This window comes from Glossina fuscipes, unplaced genomic scaffold (assembly GCF_014805625.2).
Source record: "Glossina fuscipes isolate IAEA_lab_2018 unplaced genomic scaffold, Yale_Gfus_2 1, whole genome shotgun sequence".
NCBI classification, from domain to species: Eukaryota; Metazoa; Arthropoda; class Insecta; order Diptera; family Glossinidae; genus Glossina; species Glossina fuscipes.
In genome coordinates this window covers 2,834,581-2,857,531 of record NW_023998415.1, presented here as the reverse complement: position 1 = coordinate 2,857,531, position 22,951 = coordinate 2,834,581, and the positions used below count along the sequence as shown (strand labels likewise).

At 34.3% G+C, this 22,951-nt stretch overlaps 5 protein-coding genes across 12 annotated transcripts in view; 4 read left to right on the top strand and 1 right to left on the bottom strand.

Annotated features, from left to right (window-relative positions):
- LOC119631417 (arginine kinase) overlaps nt 1-7,084 on the top strand; it is a 74,183-nt gene extending 67,099 nt beyond the window's left edge. For 3 of the 4 annotated variants that reach the window (XM_038023592.1, XM_038023593.1, XM_038023596.1), the window contains one exon: nt 5,627-7,084. In XM_038023592.1, the coding sequence (XP_037879520.1) occupies nt 5,627-6,707 (1,081 nt within the window). In that variant the 3' untranslated portion in view covers nt 6,708-7,084. Of the gene's footprint in view, nt 1-475; nt 643-5,626 lie in introns of those variants that run through there. The other variant, XM_038023595.1, reaches the window with a different exon arrangement.
- Nucleotides 7,085-7,436: 352 nt separating this feature from the next.
- LOC119632045 (1,2-dihydroxy-3-keto-5-methylthiopentene dioxygenase) lies at nt 7,437-9,144 on the top strand. Its single transcript, XM_038024731.1, has 4 exons — nt 7,437-7,606; nt 8,222-8,427; nt 8,488-8,581; nt 8,935-9,144. The coding sequence occupies exons 1-4, from the start codon at nt 7,484-7,486 to the stop codon at nt 9,070-9,072; spliced, it is 561 nt and encodes a 186-aa protein (XP_037880659.1). The 5' UTR covers nt 7,437-7,483; the 3' UTR covers nt 9,073-9,144.
- A 259-nt stretch (nt 9,145-9,403) lies between these two features.
- Nucleotides 9,404-15,456, top strand: LOC119631546 (phosphoglucomutase). 3 transcript variants are annotated; one of them, XM_038023862.1, is made up of 7 exons: nt 9,404-9,673; nt 9,759-9,869; nt 9,920-10,084; nt 10,142-10,223; nt 10,283-10,833; nt 10,889-11,559; nt 11,626-11,854. In XM_038023862.1, exons 2-7 carry the CDS (start codon nt 9,792-9,794, stop codon nt 11,762-11,764), a joined length of 1,686 nt encoding a protein of 561 aa, XP_037879790.1. In that variant the 5' UTR covers nt 9,404-9,673; nt 9,759-9,791; the 3' UTR covers nt 11,765-11,854. The 3 variants fall into 3 exon arrangements, with proteins under 3 accessions (XP_037879790.1, XP_037879789.1, XP_037879791.1); XM_038023861.1 differs by having other exon boundaries at nt 9,404-9,869; XM_038023863.1 differs by lacking the exon at nt 11,626-11,854 and adding an exon at nt 15,376-15,456 and having other exon boundaries at nt 9,405-9,869.
- On the bottom strand, nt 11,897-16,866 carry LOC119631545 (WASH complex subunit homolog 5). Of its 3 annotated transcripts, XM_038023859.1 has the most exons (8): nt 16,737-16,866; nt 16,540-16,622; nt 16,365-16,467; nt 16,106-16,297; nt 14,777-16,009; nt 13,334-14,721; nt 12,109-12,480; nt 11,897-12,053 (listed from the first exon to the last, which is right to left on the bottom strand). In XM_038023859.1, the coding sequence occupies exons 2-8, from the start codon at nt 16,599-16,601 to the stop codon at nt 11,897-11,899; spliced, it is 3,507 nt and encodes a 1,168-aa protein (XP_037879787.1). In that variant the 5' UTR covers nt 16,602-16,622; nt 16,737-16,866. The 3 variants fall into 3 exon arrangements, with proteins under 3 accessions (XP_037879787.1, XP_037879786.1, XP_037879788.1); XM_038023858.1 differs by having other exon boundaries at nt 16,540-16,761; XM_038023860.1 differs by lacking the exon at nt 16,737-16,866 and having other exon boundaries at nt 16,365-16,484; nt 16,540-16,625.
- Nucleotides 16,867-18,670: 1,804 nt separating this feature from the next.
- Nucleotides 18,671-19,950, top strand: LOC119631498 (enoyl-CoA delta isomerase 2). Its single transcript, XM_038023764.1, has 2 exons — nt 18,671-19,204; nt 19,269-19,950. The coding sequence occupies exons 1-2, from the start codon at nt 18,815-18,817 to the stop codon at nt 19,656-19,658; spliced, it is 780 nt and encodes a 259-aa protein (XP_037879692.1). The 5' UTR covers nt 18,671-18,814; the 3' UTR covers nt 19,659-19,950.
- The last annotated feature ends 3,001 nt before the right edge of the window (nt 19,951-22,951 follow it).

The window sequence follows — 22,951 nt, the reverse complement described above, 5'->3', positions numbered from 1 at the left end:
TATATATATATATATATATATATATATATATGTATACATAAAATATATCTATATATATGTGTATGCATACATAGGCACCAAAAAAAGCAAAAAAAAACCGAAGAAAAACTTTTTACAAACTTGATATTTTTTCTTAATCACAACTAAAAACAAAGCGAACAATTAACAATTAATAAAAATAAATAAATAAATAAAGAAGAATTCATAAAAGTTTTACTGTCAAGTAAATTTTGCAACCTTGTGACCAAATCGCCAAATTTTTCTTTTTTTTTTTATATTATATATATATATATATATAAAAAAAAAAAAAATCAAAATCGAACATATAACACGTTTGTCTTTTTCTATAAAAACAACAAAGAACAACAATTTTTTTCACTTTACAAAAATACACCTTAAAAGATTCATTATAAGTATATATTATTACAAAAAATAATTCAAACAAAAAAATTAATAAATAAATAAATAAATAAATAAAAAGTCTACTAAGATGGGCGGTTGCGCATCCAAGGATAAAAAGGACAAAGTGGTTGATGGCGATGCTGCCGCCAACGCTACTGAAAATACGGCCGATGGTACGAAGGCAGCAGATGCCACTACCACTGATCAACCGAACGGTGATGCCACCACAAATCCAGAAGGGTGTGTATTTTTCTATACATACACATATGCATATGCATATGCATAATACCCATATGGCATATGTCGTCTGCATATGCAAATCTCTGGTACTTCTTTTTTTTAGCAAAGCCCCTCCGCAACTTTTAATTATATTATGAGATGTTCCCACACTATTCATCACACAGTGCATCATGTATTGTTGTATGTATAAAATTTCTATAAAAAGTATACCTGCGCCAGCACTACTTACCTGTGTGTTTTTCATCTGATTTATAAAAAGTTCAATTTTGCTCAGGTTTTCTCTTAAATTTATTTTATTTACTTTTTTCTTTACATTTCATTTTTTTCAATTTTTGTAAGCATAAGCGATCCTAGTCAAGTTCTATGCACAATATATTAGACCGTATGCTCTTTTGCTCACGAATGGGTAAAGGCATTCGAAAAGACACCGAAAAGTCAATTACATCGAACGCTATTAACGAATGATCATAATTGGCTTTTGCGGGTTGATATCGCAATGCGACAGAGTTTACCTTGGTCGCAGCTACAGTGAGTGTTTAGCCTTTATCAAGTGAGCACAGACACGCTAACTTACGTCCATTTCCATATCTTTTTCACTCTTTTCTTACGATCACACGAATAAGGTACGACATCCTACGAGTGACTGCCTCGTATTAAACATATATATATATATATATATATAGGCATGCATGTGCCATTTATTTTCTATTTATTATCAGCCATTCTATGAACTATTGGTTAATCGTTCTTGGCTGGCATTTTAACTGCTCCCGCTTACTGCGAGTTTGTGAAGAAGACTTTAATTTGTTATACTTTTTGGGCAAGAGATAAACCAATTGCGCCATCTATGCTCATTTGCTTCAAATTGTCGGACACTTTTGGATAATACAAGATGCTTAAAAGTGAAAACCTAATGCGAGCATAACGCTAGAGATCTTTTAAAATGAAAGATTCAATAATAACATCATCGTAGAGAATTGAAACTTGCCTTAGTTATACAATGTTATTACAAATCTTTTATTTTTGTTCGGTATGCGAAACTGAACTGGGGAACTTGGGCGACTTGTAGACGCGTCTTTAAAAATTGCGACTTCGGAGCGGAAAAATGCATAATATATTTGCATTTTTAAGTTAGGATGTGTGCGTTAAAGCAAATATTGATTCGTCCGCATTAATCATAGATCATTCAAAGAAAAATATCAAGGATTTTCGGGGTGAATAATTAAAATTTCCAAAAAATTTAATTTATTGCTTTTGCATGGGAAAATGAAATCTCGATTACATTTCATCTTCGTATAATGTAAAGGAAAGAAGTTGTATCTTTGATCTTACGTGTCAAAGATTAGACAACTATTTGCGATTTTCAAATCCGTAGCATGAAGAGGAAGACTTTTTAATAAAATTTAGAAAACCATTATTGTTAAAGAATAGCTAGCAGTCTAAAGTGTTCTATAATGTGTAGATTTTCTCATTAAGAAATAAGTTGTGATCCTGGTAGTCTTGTTACAGTCGCGAAAGTATTTAATTCTTTTAATTTTGACCAGAAGCAAGACACCCTCACTGCCAACACTTGCATTAAGCCGCGATTTTTTCAACTTACTCTTTGATCTCCTGCATCTTACTAGCATGTAGTAGCGGGATGAATTTCATTAGAAGGGTAAAAGACAGGAAATATTTTGAATAATTTGCAAATGTTCCTGGTTGCAACGTTAGACTATGCGAAGATTATTGCATAAGCAATTCAAATAAATATCATGAACATAACCTTAAAATAAGCAAAATCATCCCTGGGCTTTTGAAAAACAGACCGCAACCGCATATATGGTACCTAAGAAAGCATGGGCGTAGTTTATCGAGTACGAAACGGAAACAAAGGTATTTATCCTCAGAATAGATTTTATCAACATCAGTACCATTTCATAATAAAGATTAACTATCACTGATGTGGATAATAGAGGACATATCATTTCTAAGTTCAATAAAAGCACTTATGGGCCGCGGATGACTTTCTATAAATTCGGTGAACATGTAACATTATAACACGAAAAGATTTCATTATAACAACATTACTCATCATTGGCCTGTGAGCTTCGAAATCCTTAACTCATGTCTACGTCGAGTTTACATATGTTGTTGTCATCGTAAATATCAGTAGTCGTCAACCAACCCCCTCCCCCGCCCCACAAAGTATTCCAAAGTTTTATTTGAGTTCCCCTGTAGCGTCACAGGGGGAAATTTTCATCGGCCGGATAAGAGTAAAAGCAATTCATTTTTCATTGCATATACGCTGCGCCTAATAGGCGTAGACAATAATTAGAGCAAAAATTTTAAAAAAGCTATGTACAGTTTTACAGATGTTATTTACAATCAATAACTTTAGAACAAATGTATTACATGTCAAGACGTAAATTTAAGCAATAGCAGGACATACAGCATGTACCTCGCTGGGTCGACGCAGCACTTGTCTAGAGGTCGATTTTGATATGAAATTTTTAGAAGAAACTTGAATCTATTAAATGTGAATCTATAAATATATTTTGACGTATTACCTGAGAGAGTTATCCCATATTAGTAGCGCCATGCTTTTCTTGTTGGTTGTGCTCTTCCTCTTTTAATTTCTTTTCTTTTTTCTTCACGACTTTTTAATGGTAAATTAGAAGAGTTAAGGCTGGAGCTAAAAGAAAAATAGGCGGAAACACTTAAGAAGATATGGGTTAAAAAATGCAATAAAAACCGTATAAAAAAGAATGGACACGTGAGTGTAAAAAGAAGAAAAGACAAACAAGTTTCAAACAGAAGTCTAAAAAAAGTACACAATGTATAAAATATCTTTTAAGTAGATAACGGTTTGTTTTTTTGTATTAGATGACTTGTACGATACCCTTTTGCGTTTCCTACCCGTCCCTCTAATTCTTTAGGCAAGTAATCCACAACAAAGCAATTCTCCTTGCTTGCTTTCATACTTTGAAAGCCGCTTAAGTAAGGAACGTAGTTAACGTAGTCCTTTTTGACGCAGGAATATTATCGAGAATTTTTGTACCGTTTTCTTCTTAGCCATCGTTTCCCAAGTCGCAATGGTCCACGAGCAACATTGATCTGATACTCTATGTTCCCAAGAAGTATGTTTGGGCGTTTTAGATATACGCCAGACCGCTTACAATAAAAAATTAAAACAAATTGACAAATTATTTTGTATTTTGCTTTTCCCTTTTGTTCATATATCGTATCCGTTGGCAGTCATGTTTTTGACGACTTTGTAATTATCGTTTTTACTCCTTAATTAAGTCAAATGCTTTATGGTCAGCAATTAAATAAATGATTCCAAATAATTAGTTATGTGCGTTCGGTTGACAGCCAGGCAAGCAAACGAACACAGGCACACAGACACTTGCAGGAAGAAAATAATCAAATAATTGTTTTTGGGCTTATCTTAATGGCAATGATAACATCAGACATACATATATATACATATATATATATTTCCCACCCCCGCTGCCAATACTTTGCACTAAACACTCCCAACGTTGACGTCATACGACACTCATATTCCATAGACATGAATACAGGAATTTGTCATAAAAGACAAAAGCAAACATTGCATGCATGTCTAAATTGGCGACAATAGCTCGCGTGCTCGACGTGCATAAAAGGGAAGTTAAAGGGCTGAGCAGAAAACAAAAAAGCAACAGTCGTCAAATAAAGAGGACATATATATAAATAATATGCATATATATTTATATGCGCGCGTGTGTGCGTGTGTGAAAAAAAAGGGCCCGCGGCCGGGGACTTTCCTATATTGCAGCCACCATTAACCAATATGCTGAGCAAGTCCATTTTGTTTTGTCATGCATACTTCTGTCGTTTCAAAAACATATATGCTTTGCAAATATTTGAGTACATATATTTGTACTATATATACCATCAAATTAAATGCATTTGATTTTTTCCTTTTTTTTTTTTTGTTGTTTTAATGGACAAGCACAGACACTCCTTTTGAAAGCGCATGTCATGGAAATTGTTTCTCTCCGGTTGTTTTTCAGTTCACCCTCAATTGAATGCAAAAAACTGTTCTCGTAATATTATTTATAGAGTGACCATCCCTAGCTTATTAGGTAGTTTTGCAAACTCCCCTTCCCTAATCGACAATATTGGTATTGTACTTCTTCGAAGGAATTGAAGGTATCGAAGCGTTGCAAACTTAAAGAAATTAATTTCCGTTTCCGTTACTTGTATTTTGACCCAAAAATTCTGATGGTCACCTTTAAATAATAATACATGTACTGTATATCTTGTAAAACAGCCCTGAACTTGTACAGCGGATAGCAACATAATCGTACGTATACACGACCATAACCAACATTTTCCATTGAAACCAACAGAACATAAAGAGCAGATGTAAAGAGGGGGACCATTGCAATTTATTGATGAAAATCGGCACGCGTAAATATATATAGATAATTATACTCACAAAAGTATTTGAAGAGATCAAGAGAGCAAGCAAACCGTTTCGTAACATTTATATTTCAGAATATTTCGAACTCGTTATTGAATATCGAATCAAATTGCCATTGAAATCCTCCTCTCAGCGATATTTTATGGCTCTGTAATTGATTTTAAAGTCATTTCTGTAATAGGTTTTCTTTCTTGTCATAATTTTAAATCAAACATAATTTTATATAGTAAACGTATTTTTGGATCAATTTTGGGTTTTCAAAATTTTACAATGAAAAATCTGCGAATAACTTCGCTTATGAAAATTTGTCGTTTCGCCCAATCGCCTGTCGGGTCTGGTACATTTAGAACATGTCTTATAACTGATGTAATTCAACACCATCTTCAATTCCTCAATTATTGTGATTGGTGTAAGAAGGATAAAGATAATAATAAAAAGTATGCCTTCATGTCTTTCGTGTCTATTTTGTCGATTAAAAATTTTTGAAATTTGAAAATGAATCGACTTTATTTTGCACATTTTTCGTTTCAGAAAAGACACCATGGTTGACGCTGCTGTTCTTACTAAATTGGAAGAGGGCTTTGCCAAATTGGCTGCATCTGACTCCAAGTCATTGTTGAAGAAATATTTGACCAAAGAAATCTTCGACAATCTTAAGGAGAAGAAAACTCCCACCTTTGGTTCGTCTTTGCTAGATTGTATTCAATCCGGTTTGGAGAATCATGATTCCGGTGTCGGCATTTATGCTCCCGATGCCGAGGCCTATACAGTATTTGCCGATCTCTTTGACCCCATAATTGAAGATTACCATGGTGGCTTCAAGAAGACCGACAAGCATCCACCCAGAGAGTTCGGTGACGTTAACTGTTTCAGCAATTTAGATCCCAATAATGAATTCATTATTTCTACCCGTGTGCGTTGCGGTCGCTCTTTGCAAGGTTATCCTTTCAATCCCTGTTTGACTGAAGCCCAATACAAGGAAATGGAAGAGAAAGTATCTTCCACATTATCCGGTTTGGAGGGTGAATTAAAGGGAAAATTCTATCCCTTAACTGGAATGGAAAAGGCAGTGCAGCAACAGCTAATTGATGACCATTTCTTGTTCAAGGAGGGCGATCGCTTCTTGCAGGCTGCCAACGCTTGTCGTTTCTGGCCCACTGGCCGCGGTATTTACCATAACGATAACAAAACTTTCTTGGTCTGGTGCAATGAGGAGGATCATTTGCGTATTATTTCCATGCAAATGGGCGGTGATTTAGGCGAAGTTTACCGTCGTTTAGTCTGTGCTGTCAACGAAATTGAGAAGCGCCTCCCCTTCAGCCATGATGATCGCTTGGGCTTTTTGACTTTCTGTCCCACTAACTTGGGTACCACCATTCGTGCATCTGTACACATTAAGGTACCCAAATTAGCTGCCAATAAGGCAAAATTGGAAGAAGTCGCGGCCAAATACAATTTGCAAGTGCGTGGCACACGCGGTGAGCACACTGAAGCCGAAGGTGGTGTATACGATATCTCCAATAAGCGCCGCATGGGTCTTACCGAATTCGATGCCGTTAAGGAAATGAATGACGGTATTGCCGAACTTATCAAGTTGGAGAAGGGTATGTAAGCTGTCATCGTTTTCGTACTACGCGGCTACTTTCATCATCCACAGCCGTTGAACACGACGTTTGGTGGTTATGACAATGACAATACGTGCTTCTTCTATTTCTTTCTATGTTTAAAGCTTTAGCATTTCTTATACTATGAAATTCTCTTATATATTTCCAGCATCTTGAATTTTCAAAAACATTGTCGTTGTCAACCATATTAAGAACCGCCATCTACCATCTTTTAAGTTACAAGCATCTTCTTACATATTTATTATGAAATAAATTTTCTTTGTTTTTTTTTTTTATTATTAATATTTAAATAAATAAGAAACAAGTTCATGATGTATGGAAGAAGAATTAAATTAAATGCGATAATTGAATCGACATTAAAAAAGGTTTTGTAATATCCCGATCGGCTAAAAAATACTACTGAACGTTAAAGAACAACTTGAAATAATTATCCTAAAAGGTAAAAAATGGAATGAAATCTTTGAACACAAAAAGAAAAATTACTTTTAATTTTAAGTCTCTTAAGTTTATAAAAAGAATTATTAAAAATAATAAAAAAATTATAAATTGATTTTATTTCTTTGCTTAGCGAGAGAATTTTTATTCGATAGTCGTTAGCAATGTAAGGCAAGTACATTAACGAAAACAAAAATGCAATCTGGCAACGCCTGTTTGCCAATTGGACAATTGGCGACTATGGCATTTCTATTTTAATCAGTTTTATTGTTTAGTAGCTTGGGGTTGCGTTCTTAGCACTTTTTGGTAAACATTAATTTTGAAGAATATGGTTGAAGCTTGGTTCATGGATGGTGAAACGTCGGATCAGCGTTTGCAGCATCATTGTAATCCACCAGAATATATTAATATGGACGAGTTGTTTAAGAAAACTGGTGTAGAATATTTTCAGGTATGTTATGTCGTTCTTATTTTTATATATGTTTAGTGGTGCGGTATCTTCAAAGTGTGTGTGTAATCACACACGCAATTTCATCCAAAACTTTGCTTCTATTAATGTAAGCTCGCAATAATGTTGAATGAAAAATATAATACAGAAAGTCGTCTTTTGAATAGGAAGATTAAAAAAAAAAAAAAAAGAATTGTTTTTCTTTTATTCTACGTGTGCATCACAATGCATGAATTAAAAAGAGGAAAAAATGAGTGCGTAAAAAGTTCAAACTAAACCTTTTGACGTCTTTTGGCATTGCTGATTTTGAAATTGAATACGTGCAGAACGAATAACGTATATAGGTGGCGACAAGTGTGTTTAGTTCCGCTATCATGTTGCACACATGCTGCATCAGATCAGCATGCGGGCCATATTAAGTTTTACATATGCTGATATATTTCTGAGCAACGCCAAAATCATTATTGTATTGGAATTATACGATAATGTGATTTGATATATTTAAGGATGATGCGCACAGCATATGGGTTCACAAAATATATAATGAAAGTGAACTTTTATCAAAAATTTGTGGCAATTTGAATATGAGTTCGTAGCGGTTTTTTCTCTTCTTTTCAGATCAATGCCGACGATTATGAAAATGATAACGTTTTACAAGAACTACGTAAAAAGCGAAATTATTCTTATGAAGACGAGATAACATGTTCCGAAAAATGTTTACCCGATTATGCGAATAAGTTAATATCTTTTTTTATCGAACATTTACACACAGACGAAGAAATACGTTTAGTTCTGGATGGTTCAGGATACTTTGATGTCAGAGAGTAAGTTATATATTTAAGACTTTTAGTAAATGAGAGAAATGTAAATAAAAATTCGCCTAGTGCCCAGGAAAAGTGGATACGTGTCGCAGTTACAAAAGGTGATTTAATTATTATACCAGCTGGCATATATCATCGTTTTACTTTAGATGTCAATGTAAGTCAAAATTGCGGAAATTTATATGCTCACCACCCAAGATTGATTAAAGGTGCTTTTAAAATACTCGAGAACAAATTACAGAAACATAATTTGGCAAGTTAAGTTTGAAATGAGTTCTCAGCGAATCCCAAACGTGATAATTAGGCCAAAGAAACAAAAAGGATTTTATTACTTCATTAATATCCACTGTCTTATATAGATCTGAGACTTCCTCCTTTTTAAATGAACCAATTCAATTAGAAGTTTACAAATAAAATCGATTTCACAATTAATAAACAACAACCAGAGTGGTGGTGGGTGTCCACGATTCGCCCCCGACGACAAATATAACCTTATTTTTATATTTTTAGAACTACATTAAAGCCAAACGTTATTTTGTGGGAGAACCAGTTTGGTTACCATACAATCGCCCAGCTGATAACATGGATTGTCGCAAGTTGTACTTGAAACACCAAGGGGAAGGTTTCCAGAAACTAAATAAAGTTTAAGCATGACAATAATTTTATATTATAGTGTATAAAGCTGTTTTGTATATTATAGTATATTAAATATTACATGTATGTATATGTATCGCAAATAAATACAAATGAGAATGAACATCAAACGTAAATGAAAGAGCCTAGTGAGGGATTTAATTTGAACTTGTGCGGTTAATATGTAAACCATAAAAATTTATAAAATCCGTTACAAATTAGAAACACGTTCTTCGTTACTAAATTTTATGTTTAAAACATGCCCAAGTTATTTTGTTCATTTAGCACATGGGATACATTCATGTTATGGCAATACTGTTCAACAAAGCAGCTGTTTTTTCTTTAAATAGTTTGCACTCAAATTTTTGCTGTTATACTTAAATTGCTTGAAGTTTCGGGAATGCCAGATAATTTTGTGAACTAAAGCAACATTTAAATAAAAAAAAAAACCATAAAGCAAGATTTCACTTTAAAATGGGTCGACCGCAATCAAGGAAATCAAGTGGTAAAAAAAAAAAAAAAACATTAAATGACCTCTGAGCGACATTGAGATAAATACAGCTGAATCTCGTCGCATTTATTGAGCACAAACAAATGGTCTTCAGAGCTTATCGAAGTGAGTTAATTGTTCAGTAAAGAAGTAACAAAAATTTTAGCTTCAACAAGCACGCGTTGTCATTATCTGTTCATAATTTTTGTAGAAGCGAACGTTAATTTTTAGAAAATTCGCAATAATGACACTAATCGTAGAAACAATACCGACTACAATTTTTGACGATCAAAAGCCTGGTACGAGTGGATTACGCAAAAAGGTAGGTATATTTTCAAGCTTTTGTAAATTCTTACTGCAGTTTTTTCTTAGGTTAAAGTTTTCACCCAAGTCAATTACACAGAAAATTTTATTCAATGCGTACTTGCGGCAAACGGCAGCTCTTTAAAAGGTTCAACCTTAATTGTAGGCGGTGATGGTCGTTATTACTGCAAAGAAGCTATTGCAATAATTATACGAATATGCGCAGCTAACGGGGTCAGTGTCATGTAGGCACATAAAATTAATTGCTATATAATTTAAACTGTCTTGTAGGTATGTAAGTTATTAGTAGGTCAAAATGGCATTTTATCCACTCCTGCGGTTTCTGGTTTGATACGCCACCACAAAGCTTTGGGTAAATAGTGTATATCTTATACAAAATTTTTCCTTCCTACAAGTTTCTTTACTGTTCAGGCGGAATTGTTCTTACCGCTTCTCATAATCCCGGCGGTCCTGATAACGATTTTGGTATTAAATTTAACTGCGAAAACGGTGGTCCTGCCCCGGACACTGTCACGAATCATATATATCAACTAACTAATGCCATTAAAGATTATAAAATAGTTAAAGATTTACAAGTTGACATTACGAAAGTTGGTATCCATACCTACACAATTGATAATCAACAAGAATTTGTGGTGGAAATTATAGATTCTGTCGAAAATTATGTTAAGTGTATGAAAGAAATATTTGATTTCGTAAAGTTGAGGAAGTTTCTAAGCGGCGAAACAACAGGAAAACCTTTAAGAATATTAATAGATTCTATGAACGGCGTAACTGGTCCGTATGTACGAGAGATTTTTCTTAATTGCTTGTCGGCTTTGGAAGATGGTGTAGTGCATACAAGGCCATTACCTGACTTTGGAGGGTTACATCCCGATCCGAATTTAACATATGCCAAAGATTTAGTGCAAACAGTGGCCAATGGCGAATATGATATAGGAGCAGCATTCGATGGTGACGGGGTAAGAATTACGGAGAAAAAATGTTTGTTCTTTTATTTAATTACCGTTTTTTCAGGACCGTAATATGATTGTTGGTTACAAGGCTTTCTTTGTTACGCCCAGCGACTCATTGGCAGTGATTGCTCATCATTTAGGGTGTATACCATATTTCCAGAAACACGGCATACAAGGATTTGCTAGAAGTATGCCTACTGCAGCGGCAATAGATTTAGTGGGACAGAAATTGGGTAGAGAAGTTTTTGAAGTGCCGACCGGTTGGAAATATTTCGGCAATCTTATGGATGCCGGTTATCTATGTTTGTGCGGAGAAGAAAGTTTCGGTACTGGATCCAATCATATACGGGAAAAAGATGGCATTTGGGCTGTGTTGGCTTGGCTGTCCATAATGCAGGACACTGGCTTAAGTGTTGAAGACATCCTAAAGCAACATTGGTCTACATATGGACGTAATTATTTTACTCGTTACGACTATGAAGAATGCGAACTGCAGTCATGCAACGATATGATGGCTTATTTAGAGAAGACTATTTGCGATTTAAGTTTTGTTGGCAGGGAATTTACTGCAGAAGGAAAAAGCTACAAAGTGAAAATGGCCGATAATTTTTCGTACACGGATCCGATTGATAAATCAGTAGCGATCAAACAAGGGATACGAGTACTATTTGAGGATGGCAGCCGCATTATTATAAGATTGAGCGGTACCGGAAGCACAGGAGGAACAGTGCGGTAAGTTTCATCAGCACTTCTTTTAGACAAAGTATAATTTGTTGTTAATATTCATGCATACTTTAGTTTATACATCGACTCCTACGAAAAAGATAATATCTTGGGCCAAGCCAGCATTATGCTCAAACCCTTAATTAACGTAGCCTTAGAAATATCGCGATTGCCACAGTTTACTGGACGTTCTGCTCCCACTGTCATCACATAAACTAATTCGAAGCGTAAAAATGCTTTCCATTCTACCTCAATTGATTTTATATGGATAATAAAAAGATCTTTTAAATATTTCTTAAAAAAATAAATTTGCTAATATCGTATCGAAAGAAATAAAAGAAGGTCTCTACGTTTTCATACTTAAACCTAGATATTCGTATTGATTTAATACTATTACAGGCAAATGATCAGTTAGGACTGTGCGTGGCAATTTACATAAGCATGTAAATGTTTCCATAAAATGTAAAGTAGTAATAACTTCGGGACCCAGCTCGTGCCTTCCACTAAAGTAAAGCAACTCCCATCAAAATTCATTTTAAAATGAAAGATTAAATTTACCTCAAATTGTTCTCCACAATAACGGTCACATACTGGCACAAATATGTAAGATACAATAGTTTAACATCTTTATGGAATTGTTGCAATATGGTGGCTAAGCCCATCAGCAACGGCATTACATCTATTTGATCCTTTGGGGATTTCGTTTGTAGTGTTTGAAGTTGTGGTGAATATTGCAAACGAGTCATCTGCGCGATGGTAAAAAGAAAATAGAATAACGCAACGTTATGCGAGTTTCTACACAATACAAAAACTTGTTCTATGGGATCATAGGACCCGATAAACATTAAGTAATCTGTGATATCCACTAAAATATTATTGTCTTTCAATTTATTTTCTTCGGCAGGACTCTCTAATTCGTTCAGTATAGATCTGAAAAAGAAATAGGTGTTAAGTGTTTATTGTAAAATTATTTCACGAAAGCAAAATAAAATAAGTAAGAAAGTTATATTCGGTGTACGCCGAATCTCGCATACCCACCGCTATGTTTTTCGCATTCTACTCTACAAGTTCTTTTATTTGTTACCCATATCGCTAATATTATTAAGAAAAAAAATAATCGCGGTGTCTACTGTATTCATTTTAGAATCAATTCATTTTCAGGCAGATGCATACACCTCCATTTAAGGAGTGCTCAACATAGTTTTAAACATTCGATCTTGTTTATGTTATGATAAATCTAAGCATAAAACCTCAAAACAGTGAAGAAAACAAAATTTAATCCCTTGTAATTGAGAGAATGCCAACAAGACACACAGACGGACTTACGTAGCTAAATCAACTCCGAATTTCAAGCTGATTAAGAATATATATATTTCGTAGAGTCTCTGAAATTTCCTTTTCGAGACTAATATTTATCAAAAGCTCCTAAGCTAAAGAGATACCGATCAGACATTATCCAAAAGGAGTCTGTTCAAAGCAACACGAAATCGGTGAAATCGGACTCTTATAAAACTCCTTTCACTAAGCTGGCGCCTTTTTGGAATTGGATTTAACGAAACGGATCCCAGGTAAAGTTAAAAACTGAGAAGTGTCAATAATAGGGTAGAAGATCAAAATTGTAAAATTGCCTGCAGCGTATTCTGAAGTTCGTCACGAAAAGTCTATTTTACAAAACGAGAATAAAAAAATATATAAGAATTTTAAAAAATTTAATTTAGAGGCATCGGAGGCATCGTTAATATCCAGGCAATGCACGCATTACACATCAGTTTGTAATACAAACCTGTTAAATGTTTCCAAAGCTGATTCCAAATTTTTTGCGTTGCATTTACTGCTGCGATTCAGCTCGTAGGCCAACTGCTGTCGTAGTATCTGCTTATGACCTACATTTAAAATCCATTCAACTAAAACGGGCCATACTTTAAGCCAACGTTGATGGTAACTAGCATAAAATTTGCCAGGATTTCCGTTATATTGCTCAGGAAATTGTTTTGCCTCCAGATCTGCAGTTAAGGCATCTAGTGTTGAAGACCACATTTTATCGTTGGACATGTTTCTTTGTAACTTTTCTATATTTTTTTTCAAATCATCTGTTAACATATGACTATAGAGCCGATCGAGACCAACCAATCCAGCAGGACCGATAGCTTCTCGCACTTTGCTAAAGAAGCGTGCATCCAGGATTTCTTTGTGCGGTGCTCTCTTCTCATACCACGTTGCTTTTAAGTCAATAAAAATACTATGCTGAGGATGAGTGCAATTGATTATTTCATGAGCCAAACGTCCTATAAAATTATTTGATTGACTTATGTCCCCCTGCAGAATGGGCATATTTGGTATGGGTATAGTGGAGCTTTGGTATTGAGACTGCCAATCTTGTATTTTATTGCGAAGATAAGAATTGCATTCTTTCTCAACGTTGTAGTTGATAAGACGTGTCAGCTCTTGCTGCAATATCTTTAAGCCGTGTATGTTCAGATAATCTTGTATATATTCAAACGAACGGCGATAGCCGTCCATAGCTTTGGCCAATGCTTTTAATTTATTTTCTAATTCCTGGGTAGAATGTTTATTTTTGTTATTTTGTGTATTAAAAATCAGACCAACATTGAAAGCATTTGCCAAGTGTTTGACCAGTTCTTTACGTATACCATCTTCGAGCAATTGCTTGGGGTCTAACTCAATGACGCCCACCAATGTGGTTTTCATCATTAATATACCTTCGGTGAAAACTGCTACGGAATGAGTTAATTTGGACACCATGTAACGATCTTCAAATTGAGCATATTCTTTAAGCTTATCCTTCTCCAAACGCGTGGGTAGTTCTTTTAAAACATCCGTTTGTAATTGTATAATACGAGCCAAGATATTGAACATGGTTTCCGGTATAATTTGCAATACTTTACGTATGTAATTGGCCAATTCAGAACTGTAATAATTGGAAACTGATATCAAATCTTCTGATTTGGCCTGATTGATACGCATCAAAGGGATTTCCAAAGCACTGGCCAGCTTGAGGAAAGTTGCACGCAAACGAATGACCGATTTTGGTTGCTTTTTAATACTCTCCTGCATAATGATGGTAAAATCGCGATCCATAAGATGCCAAGCATAACTCAAATCGCTAATCAACTGTATATTTATTAGAATATCCTCCTTAATATTGATGACCTGCCGAATACACGATGAGTAAATGAAAGCGAAATCTTTTTCATTCTGAACTTACTTGAAACATTTTAGTTAAATATTCGCTAGTTTCCACTAAATACTGTTTCACTTGCATGTTTGTTTGCAGATTATGAAATTCTTGTACCTCTTCTAAAGCTTGCACCAGCTGTATCAGCAGCCGGCCAGAAACATTAACATTATCTGCTTTAATGCTCTCGATTTCTTTGGAAATTTCGTCGAACCACATTTTTAATTGGGGATTACCTTCTAGTTTTATCAAAGGACGTGAACCGGAGAACGCTTCACTTAATTCTTTGACATGTTCCAAAGCTTCTTTTTTATACCTATTCCACTTCTCTACCTTCTCTTGCATCAGCGTACGCAAGATTTCTTTTACTGTTAACTCAAGTTGAGCGGTATTTAATAGTAACTCAAATAAATCGACATTTTTGTATTGAAGCTCCAAACGGACCAGGTCCTTTAGTTGATTTAGTTTTTGAGCTACCACCCCACGAGATATTTCATAGACTGGCTTGGAAGCATGCATAAAATACCATCTTAATAACACATTACATTGTCTTATAAGTGTAATAATTCTTGAGATATTCTGTAGAACGAAATGATCACTTAGCACACCTTCTCTTAATATTTCGTTAGATTGCTTGAGTAACTTGACCATCTTTTCTTTATGCAATGAACAAAATCCTTTGACTGTGTTGATCTCAACTACTGCTGTTAAAGCTGCTTTGGCAGCCTTAAACTGATCCCAAGCGTCCACTAAATTCACCGTAATGCCCATGTATATGGAAACCATCCAATTGTCGTTGAAAAATTTATCTACAATTTCACGCATTTGTGCAACTTGGGCATGCAGTATTTTTGGGGAGAAATACAAACAAACATACAACATAGCCGCTTGGTTCGATACAGCAGTAGAACGATGATCCGGATGTGGATAAACACTCAGTTGATTGTAAATATCATCACACCGTAAACGACCGATAACCATATCGATGAAATTTTCGTCGAACTGGAAACGTGCAAAATACGCTTCGGGATAGTTAGTTACCGAAAAATCCTTCATTGATTTTAGATTGCCTGCAAATGGTTGATGATTGGGTATATAGCCAGTGGATCGCAACAACATACAAACATCGTCTATGTTACTGTCACCGTGCGATTTAGCGCCACTGTAGCGATAATAAGAAATTAAAAGACGCTCTCTTACAATACCAGGTATATGAAAATCCACAATCAAAAGAATTACTCCGAAGATGTACAAAGATTCACACTAGAAAAGAAAATTTGATTTTCTCTATTTAAACCGAATGGCGGAATCTCTAAGAAAATCTCTTAAGCTTTTTATATAACATAATCATTATATTACCATCAATTGTTTGCCTTCGGAATCTTGAAGAACAGTTTCCACGGTTTGTTGTATGTAATAACCGCGATCCAACTCATCGATGAATTGCTGTAAGTCTGAGGCGTACTGATGAGTACTTTCGAAAGCCAAATAGAACCGTGTCAATAAATCCAAATAATTTTCCCGTATTTCGTCGTCTAACTCTTGAAGCTCCTGCCAAGAATGCAAATAAAAAGTTTACATTCAATTTATAATTACATGAGTTGGAAGAAAGCCATACCACAGATTGTTCAATTTTCTGCTCATGAGCCTCGGCCACTTTTAAATAACTAAAATCCATTATAATTTCGGAATACTTCTGCTGTTCATCTTTACTGTTCATCCTAATTAAGGTAAAAACCTTTTTTTATTATTAGTTTTATTTACTCTATTTTAATTTGCAATATCGTAATTACCGATATACATCAGGAATATAATCCTTGAGTCTTAGAATTTCCGCTATTATGGAGTTGCCCATTGATACAATACGTAAAAGATTCTGACCACAAGCATTGTTTTTAGCCAAAAATTCCGTCATTTTTAACGAAAAATCATAAAAAAATATTACAGAAGAACAATTTCGCGATATTATCTTAAAACAGGTGTTGTTTACAATGGTCGTATTGTTAGTGTTGTCGCTTTAGCTGCCAAATATAAACACATCAAAAACTAAAGCGAAAATAGCTACGGTATTAAATTTTATTCGCTTACAATTTTAAAATAATTAGTTATTCTATAATGAGCGGCGATTTTGAATTATGTTTTAAATAATTTGCACAAATATTAAGTCTGATAAAAGAATGCATTAAATGAAACGAAATTAATTCGTCATTTTGAATTTCTTAAGAACTCATTATCTGCACTAAGCAGTTATTTGCTAAGCACTTAGTTGGTAATCAGTTAATGTGTCGTAGTGCAGTCGAACAGTTGTCATTTTAAGGAAAAGTTTATTATGAATTTATTTATTTGGTGACATGCAGGAAATTAGAGAATAAACAAAACATAAAAAAAAAAACACTTAATAATTGAAAAGACTTTGCCGGCAAATGTAAAAAATTTCGCTTTTCAAATTTTTATGAATGGTGGCAAGAAGAATTTGAAAGATTGCACTGACCTTGAAGCCACTCTCAATATAATATGGTGGAGCGAGAAAGTTAAAGTCCCTTAAATAAATAAATCATTTCAATAACTGCATACTATTAAGACGACTAGACACACGTAGACACATCCCTTTACATGCTCTTACTCCTCTTTTTCGTACCTATCACTCGTGTTGTTTTTTTTTTTTTCAATAATCCCATTGGCTTTCAGCCAAAGAGGAAGCTTTAGAGACTCTATGAATTGGTTAAGCCGTATCTGTCCGTCTGTGTGCCTGTGTAGTGCTGACACTCTCTTCTGCGCAAAAAAAAAGATGTCGATTTCAAATTTGGTAGAAACAATGGCCGTTTTTGCGTGCCGGTTGGTAATAAAAATGGAAGAAATTGGTTACGCAGTGCAGCGTAAACTGAACGCAGATTCGTTTTTCTTAACAAAAAATTGTGGGTTAAATTATGAAAGTGAGAAGGTTGAAATTTTCCACATTTACTTTACGAAACATTCTATTCTTTATATGAAAAAATCGGCCATGCCCACGTAACAAGTGATTAAATATTTTTTTTTTTCACTCTTTGTAAGTTTAATATTTGTTAATCATGAGGTAAACAAAACAGAACGTTTAAAACTATTTTTTACATTCTTCAAATGAAGACATATTCATCTACATAAAAATGGGTCAAGTCTAAAATGAATAAGGTAGACACCGCGCCTAATAATATAAGCGGTATGGGTATCAAATAAAAGAACTTGGAGAGTAGAATGCGAGAAGCTAAGACTGTCAGCTCTAAATGAAATATCTCGGACGTCACGACAAAGAACCAATTTTCTCGTTACTATCCCGTAATATGGGTATCACATGAAAGGAGTTGGTGAGTAGAATAGCGACAAGCTAAGTGTGTCAATTACAAATTAATTGCGATTGACGCCACGACGTGGAAGGTTAATTTTCTTAAAAATACCTTTTAGTGAAGTGAAAGGTGAAAGATAAATTCCAACCCATCAACTTGTTCATGACCATAAATAAAAGCATCGGGCGTTTAAGATTTGAGTGGTGGTGGGTATACGAGATTCGGTCACGACCGAATGTACTTTTCTTACTTGTTAAGATGTGTTTTTATTTTACATTTGTTTTTATTCGTGGAACACGCCTGCAAACGTTCGAAGAAACGAAAAATGAACGTGCGTGAAAGAATGGGATAATTGGATTGAAAAAGAAAGGCTTTACAGCAGAGGCACTGCTGAAAGTGAACCATCGGAAGTTTCAGATTGTGTATGCGACGGATTGAAATATGCATTGAAAACAATACATATTGAAATTATTTAACGAGATCTTTATATCAATCTATTCGATTGATAGAATAAACTAGGTTGTCATTACGTTAAGTGCTGCGTATATTTACGAGTCGATAATTTTCTGGCTGACTGAGATTTATGTTGGACTTTAATTTATATTTTTTATCTAACAAACAGTACTTAAGTGAATGCGTATTATTGAACGATTAATGTTAATTTGAATATAGCATTTTTTCTTACCTTTCACTTTAAACTTTGCTTTAAAAGCCAGTAGGTTGTCATTATTTAAGAAGCGATCTCAAGATGTTTAAAGGTTATACACAACTTGTGGTGCAACAACGAAAAAAGTTATTGTTGGTTCAGTTTAATAATCCAAAAAAGAAAAATTGCTTGAATCGTTTTGCTTATATTGAAATAACTCGTGTGTTGTGTGAAGCTGCCCAGGATGATCAAGTCACCATCGTAGTGTTTACTGGCGCTGGAGATTTCTATTCAGCCGGCAATGACTTGTCACAATTGGAGAATGTTAACGATTTGGAAACCTCTATAACGGAATCTATTAAGATTTTTAAAGAAATGGTCAAGGCTTTCGTGGAATGTCCTAAGGTTATAGTATCTCTAGTAAATGGTCCTTGTATCGGTATTGGTACCACATTGGCCGGTCTCTCGGATATGGTATGGTGCTCCAAAAAAGTAAGATTATCCTTTGCTCCTTTTGTATGTAATTTTCATATTAATATTTGTTATTATTTTGAAGGCTTACTTTGCTACACCCTTTGTCAAATTGGGCATAGTGCCAGAAGCTGCGTCTTCTTATATGTTTCCGCTCATTATGGGCCGTTCTAAAGCGACTGAAATGTTATTATTTGGTGAAAAACTTCTACCTCATGAAGCTTTGCAATATCATTTTGTGTCACGGGTGTACAAACCGTCTGAACTAAACAGCGTTATATGGCCAAAACTCATTGCCTTTTCTGAATTACCGCCACAATCTTTGCAAATTTCAAAGACATTGCTTCGAAATCACGAAAAGTCGAGTATCTTGCAGGCTATTAATTCCGAATGCGATGAACTTTATAACCGCTTCCACAGTGAAGAGTTTTTCGATGCTATGATACGGTTTAATACGAAAAAGTCAAACTTATGAATACGTCATCGGGAAGTTAAGCAATAGTCACTTCTGGTTGTTGAAAAAAAAAAAAAACTTTTATAGCTTTTACAGCGGCTCGGATCGTATCACTTTTCCGACCATGAAGAAAATTGCAATTTTCAAAATTTCTCCACAAAAGTGGTTAGATAGTAGTAGTTTGGAAATTTAAATTGGTGTGAAAAGTGTGGGCCGGCTGGGAAATTATTTTGGCCCCTCTCTCATATAATGAAAACTGCAATTAATACCACAACAAACATATAATTTTCAATTCTTCGTGATCAAAATTATAGCAAAATAGTAATTTTATATAAAAAATGTAGAGAAATTTTGAAAATTACAATTTTTTTCCCAATATCGAATTTTCATAATAGGGCGTTATATGGCGAGTGATCGACAAACTGAATCGATTCGAAATATCTTCAATAGCGTTCGTCTTTGGGTCAAAGCGCATCACTGTACCAAAATTTCATCAAAATATTTTAAAATTGTGACCTGTAACTTGAGCACAGGCTTGGATCAATTCAAAAAATGATTTCAAATCGATGGATATAATGCAAGGTGGGTCTATCTTAAGGCCTTCTAAGTGTTAGATACGTTCGCATAAACCTAATATACTCTACATCACAAGTGGTGCAGGGCATCACAATCACTTATAATTAAATTCGAAATTTTATCCCAATCGCTTTAACATTACATTTCCGGCACTCATTCATTTGACGAGTTTTTGATTTTAAAAATTCAGCCTATGGTAGTCGATATAAGGATATTATGCAACAAACACACCAACTTTCGTTATTTTGATGCAAGTGTGATGCTGTATTTGCTATTTCGACGAAAACTCATCAATTTGAAAGTGAAGTTTCGTGAATCGTCACAGTAAGGATAGGAAGTTGTAATTAGACAGAAACATTCCCTGAACAACTAAAAATATTGGCCTAAAAAATGGTTGCGATTTGTTCATATACACGCTCGCTATGCCGAAGAATCTAAAGCAACTTTGAAAATTTTTTTTCAAATTTCCACTTACAGCTTTCGATATAAACTTAGTGTTAAGAAAACGACAGAAAAAGTAGGTTATGTACATTTTCAAAATTAAATCCTGTAAGTTAATAAAATGGCACTTTTGCGATAGTAATGCTGCATGTAAAACAAGAATTAATAAATAAATAAAAGAAAGAATTTTACAAATTTATTAAATAATGTTTTTAAAAGAAAAGCAAAACGGGCTGACTAAATTGGATTTTAGCAGCCTGTACATAGACAAATTGTCTAATTGAACCAGATGCGATTCTTCGGTATTCGTTCCAGAATTGGAGAGCGCGAAACAGAGATGAAGCGCCAGAAATTATTGCTAAGAAAAACAAGTATGAACATTATAGTTGGACAAGGCCGACCATTAAATACCCTAAACCACATTGTCGAGCATTCTTCTTATTCTTATTATAGAACACAAGAATTATATCTTGTGTTTAAGTGAAGGCATAGTTTTCAAGTGCGTACTAACGTAATACAAGTTTAATCCTTACATAGAGCAGGATCCAAAAATAGACGGAAATGGTCCAAGTTAATTTTTGTAATGAAATTACTATTATGGGTCAATTTTCATCATCACATATTAAAACTTAGACTTTTCTGTTCTACAAACGGGCAATTTTCGTGAAAATGCTTGTTAGGCAGGGATCCAAAAAATAGGCCGAGATGGTCCAAATTTGGTACAGTTTATTTCTTTTTTAAGTAAAATTACTATTATGATAAAATTTTCATTGCGAAGTATTGAAAATTATACTATAAATTATTATTTGTCGCAAGAGCTTCAGTTCTCCTTATATAAGAGTGGGTTCAAAAATTTCTCCAGCCAGTTCAGAGGTTTCATATCAATTTAGAATGCCGAAATGCCACTACCTAATCATTTTTGCCGAAAAATTTTGAAAATTATTATTTTTTTTTTTCATATAACGACTTGTCAGATTAGGGCGTCGAAAAATTGAACCGATCCGAACCATTTTCAATGGCGTTCGTCTATGGGTCAACGTATGTCACTGTAACAAATTTCATCAAAATATCTCACATTTTGCGACTTTTATCTTGGACACAAATATACAGGGACGGACATCAGACGGACACACATGGTTAGATCAATTCAGATTACGATTCTGAATTAATTGATATAATAAAAGGTGGGTCTATCTTAAGCCTTTCGTCCGCACTAACTTAATATATTCTATACCACACGTGGTGTAGGGTATAAACATTTCTGGGGAGTGAATAGCTATGGCCGCAACATTTAAAAAATCGATTGAGAGATAAATTCCCGTTTAAATTTTTAATCTCGATATAACATCACGTACATATAATGCACACAAATGAATAATAATGTCATGTGCATGCAATTATATGCCGACAACCAATAAGTGTTTTCAACACTTAAACAAATAACTAAATAAACTTTTAACACTTTTCAAAATTCCCATTTGTCGGTTGTTTTGATCGCCATTAATGTATTATGCATTGTATAATGGGTTCGTTACATTACCTGAATAGAACATATTTTTAATTAAATAGGATTTAATTACGAAAATTACTGTTAAATGTTACTTTATTTAGCAAAATTTTTCATTTAAAGTTTTATATTTGTTTAATATATATAAAATGTTTCAATTTAATTCTAATCGGGCCACGCGTTTTTATAATAAATGACACCAAAAGGCGCCTCACAGGCTTACAGGTAAAAAGGAATCCCGGACATGAAGCTGTTTATAGTTTATATTCGTTTATTTATCCAAACAAGCTATATATAAACATAAAACATTACACTGAGGACTTGTTTTCTTCTTTTTTTTTTTTTTATTTCAATTTATGTATGTGTGTGTAAAAATAAAAAAATCTTCCAAAATAAAACAAGTAAGAAAATTGTATTCGGCAGCCGACCGGATCATTTAAATTCATTAGCTTTATCCTAAAAAGTTCTAAGAAAAGAAATAAAAATATTACCTTTTCCTATTCTAGAATGTTACGGATAGGTGTGGCTGATTACTTCCATTTTTGTAAAATTAGAATAGAAGGGAATTTTTATCGTGTGTCTATTTTAGTTTATAAGTCACTATCCAGTCAAAACTCAAAGAGCAAAAGATTATGTTACACTGTAGGTGTGTCCCTTCATCGCTTTGGCCCAGTTTCAACAACAAACTACGAAAGTCGATCACTTCATTCTTGCAGCCGGGAGAATGTTTGAAACAGTTATTACACATTAGAGTACGTTAGAGTTCTCCATAGACTTTGGTTGTTGGTGT